This window comes from Oncorhynchus mykiss, chromosome 20 (assembly GCF_013265735.2).
Source record: "Oncorhynchus mykiss isolate Arlee chromosome 20, USDA_OmykA_1.1, whole genome shotgun sequence".
Lineage (NCBI taxonomy): Eukaryota > Metazoa > Chordata > Actinopteri > Salmoniformes > Salmonidae > Oncorhynchus > Oncorhynchus mykiss.
The window spans coordinates 19,602,535-19,613,738 of record NC_048584.1 but is presented as its reverse complement, the minus strand read 5'-3'; the positions used below and the strand labels follow the sequence as shown (position 1 = coordinate 19,613,738).

Below are 11,204 nucleotides of genomic sequence, written 5' to 3'. Positions count from 1 at the left end.
CAACATAAAACATTTCCCCAAAATTATCATGGGATTTGCTATAATTTCAACTAAAGCAATAAATGCACCGTTTTACCAATCCCAAAAATTGCAGCGGCGCGCCGTTCAACTTCTCGCGAGATAATACTTTCTTCTGCACTTTGTCAGCAGTGGTTCTCCACCATTTCGCTGCGTCTAAAAGTCTCCTCCCCGCAACCACTAGAACCCGCTCTCTTTCAGTCCGTATTATAACTTCTTCCCACGGACCTACTCCTACCTCGTTGGGTACCGAGAGACAGTTTAGAATACTATCATCACGGATTGAGTACGATTTTATCCGGATGACGACTCCATCAACAAGAATTTTGTAAAAGAAAACTGGTCGGAAATTTCAGGTAGGTGGGAACATAAGATGGCGGCCTCTAGAAGGGGGGCATGGAGGAAGTAGTAGGGGGCACCAGGGGGGCTTGTTCGCGGCGGGACACAACATCCAGTTAATTCTGACAAATATATTTATAAAATTGAGGGTTACGAAAGTTTTCCTTGTCTGCATACTCCACTACAACACAGATAAAAAAACAGGTGTCAATGACGGCGCAATTACAAAGTTGCTAATTATTTGGCTTGTTTACCTTCCCTGTAACGTTAGACTTCACCTGCAGCCAGAACATGTACTTCTTAGCATCATGGCCAAACAGTGGCTGTGGCATGGAATTTGCCTAATGCAAGCCAATTTAGCTGCGGCGCGAAAAGATTTAGCTAAAACTATCTGTACTAACAAGGCTGCCGCTAACGTTAGCTCTCCACAGAATAAGACGATACAAAATTAACAATGGCAACTTATATTCGGGCGAAGGTGTTTGAGTGTAATCACGTTGGCCATATTGGAATCAGAATAAAATGGATTTACACTGTCTACTTGGGATATCACTTCTCAACAGGAAAAGTAAAAAAACAAAACAACTGGAGGACATCTTTTAATTCATAACTAAGTGTGCTTGTGTGGGATCACTCGAACCCCCCTTTTATCCCCCTCCTAATCACTGCTACATTTTAGCGAGAAACATTGCAGGAATAATTTATTTTGTTAGTTTTTTAACGTGGTAAATCATTTATATTGACTGACTATATAGCTAAATGTATGATTTCAATGTTTAGTAGTTGTGGTTATTTGACCCCGTGCAATGACGTCACGGGTAATTGTTGGGAAGCGGGTTTTAATTCGACTTTTTAAAACCCCTTTTTCGCTTCAAGCGAATCAGAAATGCATTTATAAAGACCCAGACCATTACATAACTTCGGGTGGGATGGGGCGCGTGCGCGCCTAGTTTAAAGTATTGGGAGTATTTGGGCCAACAACGCTCATCTAGATATAAAGGCAAGCTGTATAGGTAGCTAGTCAACTAGTAAACATGCTAGCCATGTAGTTAGCCAACTAACAACAATAGTACCTAACTAGCTAAATCAACAGTTATTGAAACGATACCACCCGAAGAGCGCACGAAAACGTTGAGTGTACGAGTGTCACGTTGCTTCAGGAACACCTACATGTCCCCGCTGCACATGCCATGTCCAGATTATTATAAACTACAATACATTTCATTTGCAACAGTGTAATACTGTTGATTTGAATGGCTGGAGGCCCTTGCGTCAATTTGTGCGTGTAGCAATATGTTTGATAATGCCACATCAGGGAAAAGGTCAGGGGCTACAATTGTATAAACCTAACAAAGTTGTTTTATTTTTTTTATTAAGTCATTCTAGAGATTGTATTAAATATTTGATTCCAAGGAAAGCATATATTGCATTTGCTAGCAAGTAGTCGCTAAATCGAAACACATATGCAAAAGTCTGTTGGAAAAGGTTGTGAACTATGCCTCAAACACCTCACCTGCCCATATAATACAATGTTTGATTCATGAATAGTGTACAGTATAACAATGTTGCCACCCTCATTCTTTGGCCAGTATTGTGCAGTTTTGGAACTCTTCAGATAAAGGGGAAAGGGGATGCCTAGCCAGTTGCACACATGGACCAGAGTAGAACAATAATTTGTGGTTCTATGATTCTATGGAATTGAAAATTGTATTATAGTCCGGAGAACAGTGGCATTGATCATTTTACTTACCGATTGTCTTTTTATTCAGAATATGTGGACGGGACCTTAATCAGCATCCTGGAAGTGGAAAGCACGGAAGCGCTGTGTCCCACACCACAGACAGGTGATAAGTTCTTCCTTAACCAGAGACATTGACTAGTTAGACAAATTGTTCTTTGCTGGATACTTATTGAAATATTTGTCTATAAATGCATGTATCCGTCAACTGAACTACATCCTCTCACTGCTTCCAGGTGCAGTGTGTAGCCGGAGCAGCACAGAGGGAGGAAGCTCTGGGGAGGAGGAGGTGCAGCAGCGCACCCCTCCGGCTGTGGATGTGCTGGGTGACAACCCCCAGGCTGCGCAAAATGTGGCCGCTGCGCCTCTCCCACCACTGGATAACACGACCACGTCACACCCTGAAAGACACGGACGCGTCAGTGAAAATAACACACCCACAGAGACTCACCCCAACGACAACACTAAGGACAGCCTTGAAAGAGGGCCAATGTCAGATAGTGGTGGTGGAGGAAGATTGGGCCCGTTGCACCCCAAGGACCCTAGTCTCTCTACAAAGTCCCATTCAGACAGGCTCTCTGACACACAGACAGACGGAACAAGCCAATATTCGCATTATGTGTCACAAACTGATAACAGCAGCCACACAGATAGACAAACGAGTGCTGCTGGACCAGGCCAGGCTTTGCATCAGAGAGGTGCAGGTGGACTGGTCGTCATCAGTGGGACAGAAAAGGGCCAGCCTCTCCCAGAGAAATTGGAATATAAACAAGAGACTGGAATCAAGGAACTTGGCAGAGAACACCCAGCTAGAAACCTTCCCTCTAAATCCTGCTCAACAGTGTCCCCACTTCCCCTCAGCCCAAATAAAGATACAGTCCCAGACCACAACGAAGACCGAGGGATGGAGCAGTCTCAAACAACCCTGTCGACTCAGGCAAATCAGGCCAGCCACATACCTCTGTCTGAAGTCAAAGAGCAAGCAGGCATTCTGCAAAATTCTGAGCAGCCTATCCCCCCAGTGCTCATCACTGACAACAGTAAGAAGAAACAAACAGACCTCTCCACAGAACCTAAAATCACGCAGAACTCGAATTACGGCCAAGAAGAGATACAGGGAGCTAATGCGGTGGATCAGGGACCACAAGAATCTGAGAGATCTACAGAACCGTCTGAGAGTAGACACGTCACACTTGGGAGTTCACAGACGCTACTCCCAGACCCACCAACTGACATATCCGGGACCCCACAGTCAAGAGAAACATACTCTGGTCTTGTCCCCTACACGCCCCCTGGCAGTGGTAATTCCACCCCTGACTACACAACTGACAGACAGGAGAGTGAGAGCAATATCCAGACAAATCCCCCTCTCCCAACAGAAGAACGGATTGAGACTAACAGGGTAAAGGAGACTGAAATGGCGAAGCCCTCACCCAACTTAACAATCCAGTCACAAAGCTCTTTTCTACAGGAGACAACAGCAGCAACCCCTCCTATCCACGACCTCCCCAGTACAGAAATAGACTTAATGCAGACAGAACAATCTATTGAAGTTCAGATGTCTAATCCTGACCACAAAACCAGGATGGAGACTCCACTAGTCTCTGAGCTCGTGCTGTCAGCTGATGCTCAAGGAGCTGTGTTTCATGGAGGAGAGACCTGTCTGGAGTTGCCTGAGGAGGTGCAGGTGGATCAGTGTGTCCTCCTGGAAGAACATATTGTCAGTGGTGATACTGCTGTTATTGAATTAACCTCTGAATATTCTGACAGAGAACCAAAGTCGTTTATTGAAGGGACCCATTTGGATATTGAAATGGACCCACTGGCTGCAGGAGAATTTGAGATTTATAGCTTTGTGGAGGAGGAGATTGCAATAGAAGTTGTTGGAGAGAGACCGTCCCTCTCCCCAAGCTACGAAGTAAACTTATTCACCCCACTCATGGAACACTCTGAGAATTGTACAGCCAGTGAGGGACGAGAAATATGCCTGCTATCTCACCCTCAAGCGAGTAATGACAATGATCAAGTCATTATCCAGCATCGAAATGACTTTACCCCTAGTCTCTCCACACAAGATGTAGAGATGACTGGTGAAGGGCAGAATTTTGAGCCCGAAAACACAACTACTGAAATTGACAATACTGTGTTGGAAGATTCAAGTGAGGTTTGTGTAGTCCAAACTGTCCCAGTATCAGATACTCCAGATGGACAGACGGACACCTTTACACAAGCTGCATTACCTTGTCTGGAGACCAGCACAGCTGTCTCAGACAATAGAGGGGTGAGCATTTCCCCAGCCACATGTCTGAGTGACACACAAACGCTGCCAGGGGAAACGGAAGTGAGCGCAATGGCCAGTACATCTTCTCTTGTCTCCCCAATGGATGAATTAACAGAGGGGGTTGTTGTACAGTCAAACAGTCAACACAGTATTGAGGTCCTCTCGTCCCCAATTACCATACATTTGCCAGAGGGTAGAAAGCAGAATTGTCCTCTAAAAAAGGTGCCTGTAGCCACCTTACAAAATACTACAGAACCCAAGTCCTGTGTTTCTTCTCATGAAGGGACCAAATATCCACAGCCCTGTCCAACACTGACAGAAACCCCAGTGGAGACCCAGCAGGATGTTTATCGTACCGTTAATGTGACAGCAACCGAGGCCAACCCAGAGGCTTCCCGGTCGACACTCTCTTCTGGCATCATCGACCCAAAACTCCTCCTACTAAAGCGTGGGGACACCCGTCTCCTCAAACATCCTCCCTCCTTATTGTTGGGGGTATCTAGGCAGCAGAGCAGCAGCCTGATGCAGGCTAGCACTAGCAGCTTCAGCTGTGGCTCAGACACAGCACCTGTATTAGAGTGCCTTCCAAAAGCTGTGTCAGTCGCTGTGCCTATGCCTGTAAGCAGTCATAGAGACCAGACAGAGTCCTCTGTCAAGAGAGAACCCACAGCAGCACCTCCTGCTATTCCCGCTACAAACACGCCAACCCAGTCCCGTATGACCCCTCCATCTACTCCCACACCATGCAAATCTGACAAAGAGGCCTTAACTCCAATCAAAACATCCACGGGCAAAGCAGTGACTGTGTCTCAAACCCTAAACCCTCCGAATATCATCAATGCATCTTCCAAGCCCCTCTCTGCCCCCAAGTTGCCCTCAACATCAGGCAATGTGACGAGGAATAAACTCTCCAGTTCCTCCAGTGATGGGAGCCAGTCCGGACCACCGCCTGTCATCCGGCCACGGCTAGCCGGTGTGAAGGGCCCAGGGCTCAGCAGCCCCACAGAGGAGAGCAGTGATGAGGAGGCTGACCTGGCAGTGGAGGCCCAGGCTAGCCGCAGGAGCATGGTCAACCCCAGCCCAGCAGTGAGCAAGGTATGCCCCAAAATTGCTTTCTGTGTAGCTTAGCAGTTTTCTTCAGATGTGCTGCCAAATCAGCGATTATATGTATCAACAGAGACCATTCTTTTAGCAGGAAAGGTGGGCTAATGTTTGCTCTGACAGTTTTCTTAAGCAGCATACAATAAACATTTTGCTACTGTGTGAATAGTTGTTTATTATGCTTATAATGAAGGCATAATGTGTTTAAATGCAATTCTGTGATATTCAATTCAGCAAAAACTGAAATGGAGATATATAAATCAAATTTAGATTTTATATGTCACGTGCCGAATACAACAGGTATTACCATGAAATGCTTACTTACAAGTCCTTAACCAGCAATGCAGTTTTAAGTAAAATAAATACATAAACCAACACAATAAAATAACAATAACGAGGCTACATACAGGGGGTACTGGTACCGGGTCAATGTGCGGGATACAGGTTAGTCGAGGTAATATGTACAGTATCAGCCAAAAGTTTGGACACACCTACTCATTCATGTTTTTTGCTTTATTTGAACTTGTCTATCATAACGAAGAAATAACACACATGGAATCATGTAGTAACCCAAAAAGTGTTAAACAAATCAAAATATTTTAGATTCTTCAAAGTAGCCACCCGTTGCCTTGATGACAGCTTTGCACACTTTCGGTGTTCCAAAAGGTTTGTCCTAACTTTTGAATGGTACTTTAAATGTAGGTAGGGTTAAAGTGACTTTGCATAGATAATAAGCAGCGAGTAGCAGCAACGTAAAAAAAAAAAAGAAAGAATGGTCAATGCAAATAGTCCTGGTAGCCATTTGAATAACTTTTCAGCAGTGTTATGGCTTGTGGGTAGAAGTTGTTAAGGAGCCTTTTGGACCTAGTACCGGTACTGCTTGCTGTGCAGTAGCAGAGAGAACATAAACTCCCTTTTCAGTTTTGAAGACTTTGGAGCTTGATGGCTATGGTTAATTAAATGTAGAAAAATGTAGCTGGCTGTGTCGGTGCTGCAAAATCCACTATATATACAAAAGTATGTGGACACCTCGTCAAATTAGTGGATCCGGCTATTTCAGCCACACCATAATATTAAGCACACTGCCATGCAATCCATAGACAAACATTGGCCTTACTGAAGAGCTCAATGACTTTCAATATGGCACTGTCATAGGATCCCACCTTTCCAACAAGTCAGTTCGTCAAATGCTGCCCTGCTTGAGCTGCCCCGGTCAACTGTAAATTATTTTATTGTGGAGTGGAAATGTCTAGGAGTAACCGGCTGAGCTGCGAAGTGGTAGGTCATACAAGTTGACAGAACGGGGCCGCTGAGTGCTGAAATTCTGTCCTCGGTTGCTCTGGAAGCAACGTCACACACTAACTGTTTGTCGGGAGCTTCATGAAATGGGTTTCCATGGCCGAGCAGCCGCACACAAGCCTAAGATCACCATGTGCAATGCCAAGTGTAAGCTGGAGTGGTGTAAAGTTCGCCACCATTGGGCTCTGGAGCAGTGGAAATGTATTCTCTGGAGTGATGAATCATGCTTCACCATCTGGCAGTCCGACAGACAAATCTGGGTTTGGCGGATGCCAGGAAAACGCTTTCAGCATGTTTTCACTGTTTTCCAATTATAGCATTTCATTCTCAGTTCTCAAGATTGTTTCTCCATTTGTTTCATGCAGTGATCTTTCATATGCAGTGTTCTGCTTTAGTGATTAAGTTGGCCATGTTTTAAGCCATGTATGTTTTCCAGCATGAGCAGAGACAGAGCAGGCCAGACAAAGGCCCTTTTCTCAAAGGTAAGCGGTGGGTGTCAGACGCTCCGATAGATCACACTTGCAGGATGCTCGCTGATCACTGAATGATTACATGAGATAGCAGGTTGTGTACACTGCAAAGTTTGTATGGGTGTAGGCTACAGAATAGTAAACTTTTTTTTTTGTTTGTTTTCAATGCAGCGTGTGATTTCTTGAGGTATAGCCTACGGTATCAAAGAGAATTGTTGATAGCTTGATATACAGCATGTTTGAGACAGATTTAGCTGTGATATCTATGCATGTTTGTTCCTACTGGAACAGAGGCAATCTTGTTATGGTCCTGCTCAAAAGTCCTCATTTCCTTCTCGCTGCCTTTCCCTCCGTTTCCAGGTACGCCAGTGGATAGCAGACAGGGTCACGCAAAGTTTGTCACCCGCCTCCTCATCCACTTCATCCCCCTCTCCCGGCCTATCATCCTTCATTGACTGGACTCCCAGCACTACTCCCCTCATTCTCCGAGGTGCCCAGGGCAGGTTCCTCTCTCCGCCCTCTATTGGCCCAGGAGGCTCCTCCCCATCAGACCCTGTCACTCCCCATCGACCCCGCATGGAGCGTCACGCAGACATGGCTGAACTAGCCAAACACGTGAGTCAGTGTTCTGATTTGGACCAGGTCTCCTGCTCATCCTTCTGACCTTTGTTCCAAATTGTCAACTGTGAATAGTTTTTCACTTAATAAACTGTCTAGACTGGAACAATCTGAGTTGCTTTATTTCTATAATTCCGGATGTGAACTATGTGTTGTAGGAGGCGGAGATAGAGGGCAGGACCGTAGCGTTGAAGAGAGAAGGCTTTTGGTCTATGAAGCGACTGACCCGCCTGACGGAGCCGGTCCGGCCCAAGGTTCACTGGGACTACCTGTGTGAGGAGATGCAGTGGCTCTCGGCCGACTTTGCCCAGGAGAGGAGGTGGAAGAGAGGGGTCGCCAGGAAGGTAAGAAACCCTCTTATATCACTTTTATTTCACACCACTTGGCATCCTTCCAAAGTGGCATCCATATTGCAGAGAGATTGGTATTACCTATTGTTTGCTTAACCAATGCCATGATTTCATGTTAGGTCCAACAAGTTCAAAATAACTCAATTAGATATGCATGTTTCTCCAGGTGGTGCGGATGGTGATGCGACATCACGAGGAGCTGCGGCAGAAGGAGGAGAAGGCCAAGAGGGACGAGCACGCCAAAATCAGACGAGTCGCCTCCAACATAGCCAAGGAGGTCCGGGCCTTCTGGAGCAGTGTTGAGAAGGTGGTGCAGTACAAACAGCAGTCCCGGTTAGAGGAGAAGAGGAAGAAGGCTCTGGACCTCCAGCTGGACTTCATCGTGGGCCAGACAGAGAAATACTCTGACCTCCTCAGTCAGGCCCTGGAAACGGCACCGGCTGGGAACAGTGAACCTGCACCCTCACCACCCAAAAAATGTATTCCACTTGTTGTGGATGAAGATGGTGAGAACTGTTTCTTTGCTAATTGTTTCTTGAGTATCCAGATTGCCACCATTCAGGCTCTTAAGTTATACCAGTGGAGGCTGCCGAGGGGAGGATGGCTCATAATAATGGCTGGAATGGAGTGAATGGAATGGTATCAAACGCATGAAAACCATGTGTTTGATACCATTCAACTAACTTCAATTCCGGACATTATTATGAGCCGTCCTCCCCTCTTCAGCCTCCACTGGTATAACTAGAGAACCATGAATAATTTACAACATAAGGAGGTTGTTGTAGCCACTGCTCTTACTTCAGCTGATGTACTGTGTATTGTGCATCCTGGTGCAAAATGCCACGTTGGTGATGGATGTGTTGCTTTGTGACTTTGTGAAAAGCACTGTTTTACCCAAAGCATCTTCTGTAAGATTCTGTAAGATTCAGTTGCTAAGGTGTACACTAGTCCTCTTCAGTGTGCCTCTGTTTAGTCTCCATTAGCAACTGTCTCCATTAGCAACAATTAGCAAGTGACGCCAGTCCAGCGACCCCCCCCCCCCCGCCACCGCGGAAATCTAATTAGCATTTGTTTTAAAAATCCATAAAAAAATAAAAAATAATCTGTCAATTTTAAACTAGAGATATATTTGTTTTGCATTGGATGCGTCTCAATCCACCGCACATGACGGTTGCCTCCGTTTTGCTCTACGACCCCCACAAGAGTCTTGGGCCTCGTCTGAAGTCGGTACAGCCGATCTGCCAACTTCTGTCTGTAGCGTCCGGACGGTTTGGGCTACACACTAATATGACCCCACTGTAGAAAGAGGAGACTCATGAACACGTACAGTGCATTCAGAAAGTATTCAGACCCCTTGAATTGTCCACGTTTTTTTGTTACGTCTCAGCCTTATTCTAAAATTGATCCATCTACACACAATACCACATAATTACAAAGCAAAAACAGGTTTTTAGACATTTTTGCAAAAGTATAAAAAAAACAGACCTTCAAACCCTTTACTCAGTACTTTGTTGAAGCTCCTTTAGCAGCAATTACAGCCTTGAGTCTTCTTGGGTATGACGCCATAAGCTTGGCACACCTGTATTTGGGGAGTTTCTCCCATTCTTCTCTGCAGATCCTCTCAAGCTCTGTCAGACAATGATCCAAAATACACAATCAAGTCAATGTTAAAAAGCAACAAATTTGAAGTTTTGGTCCAGTCCTAATCCCAATTGAGTTGTTGTGGCAGGACTTGAAACGAGCAGATCATGCTCGAAAACTCCCAAATGTCGCTAAGTGAAAGCAATTCTGCATGGAAGAGTGGGCCAAAATTCTTCCACAGCGACATCAGAGGCTGATCAACAACTACAGAAAGCGTTTGGTTGGAGTCATTGCAGCTAAAGGTGTCACTACCAGTTATTGAGTATAAGGGGGCAATTACTTTTTCACACAGGCATATGGTGTTGCATAACATTGTTTATTAAATACATTAAATAAGTATGTAATTGTTGTGTTATTTGTTCACTCTGGTTGCACTTTATCTAATATTAGGTTTTGGTTGAAGATCTGATAACATTCCGTATAAAAAAAAATATGCGAAAGTAGCGCCAATTCTAAAAGTGGCAAATACTTTTTCACAGCACTGTAGCTCAGTAGAACCCGCCCCGGTTTAGACCGGGCTTAGACTCTTATGGGTTAAAGTGCAAAACTGATTCTCAGCGTAATTCCGTTATGGTGGAATTGCCCAAGGCAAAAGGACCGTCATCTCCTGCCTTCAATTTCGGACTAGAAACGATGCAATTGTTGCATCTCTGAAGTGCAGTGACATTCCAGTCATCAGATGTGACTTAGTAGTTAGCGTAATGGAAGCGAAGCTTTGCCAGAGATTGGAGACTGTTCAATGCTGTTCAAATAAGCATGATGCAGTGTCCTGCACAGTTTCTAGCCCAGGTGCCTTATTAACAGACTGGCCAATTGGAGACCAGGTTTAACGTTCCTCTCTTCCTTCGTTCCGTCTGCAGACAGAGACTTTGAGCCTCCGTGTGGTGGTGAGGAGGAGGAGGATGATGAGGAGACCATCGAAGTGGAGGAGGAACAGGATGGCAATGACCCTGAGACCCAGAGGAGGGAGATTGAGCTGCTAAGACAGGAGGGGACCATGTCCCTGGCAGAGCTGCTCAGCACCCTCAAACGGCCCCTTTCACAGGTGGGTACCATTGACACAGGAGACTGGGCAGAGCCCCTCACTCAAACACATGCGTACTGCATTCCCATGCCCTTCCTTTGTTTAAGCTGGTGCACATTAACCTAATTGTTCATACTTTAAAATGTTGTAAATGTTGTTATTTGGTGGAGACTGACTTTGTTCCTTTCACAGGACTCGGAAGAAGAGTGCTCAGACAATTCGTCCACAACAGTGGACGAAGACGCAGAGTTCACAGCCAACGAAGAGGATGGTAAGTGAGGCCTTGTTATCCAATTGCAGTGAATGTTATATGCATGTAAAGTAG

At 45.4% G+C, this 11,204-nt stretch overlaps 1 protein-coding gene across 2 annotated transcripts in view; it reads left to right on the top strand.

The window, feature by feature from the left end:
* Window positions 1-141: 141 nt before the first annotated feature.
* Window positions 142-11,204, top strand: part of LOC110499140 (helicase SRCAP) — a 28,714-nt gene continuing 17,651 nt past the window's right edge. For both annotated transcript variants that reach the window (XM_036955938.1, XM_036955937.1), the window contains exons 1-8: window positions 142-374; window positions 2,127-2,201; window positions 2,332-5,471; window positions 7,607-7,861; window positions 8,023-8,208; window positions 8,381-8,720; window positions 10,716-10,900; window positions 11,072-11,150. In XM_036955938.1, the coding sequence (XP_036811833.1) occupies window positions 2,586-5,471; window positions 7,607-7,861; window positions 8,023-8,208; window positions 8,381-8,720; window positions 10,716-10,900; window positions 11,072-11,150 (3,931 nt within the window). In that variant the 5' untranslated portion in view covers window positions 142-374; window positions 2,127-2,201; window positions 2,332-2,585. The remainder of the gene's footprint in view (window positions 375-2,126; window positions 2,202-2,331; window positions 5,472-7,606; window positions 7,862-8,022; window positions 8,209-8,380; window positions 8,721-10,715; window positions 10,901-11,071; window positions 11,151-11,204) is intronic.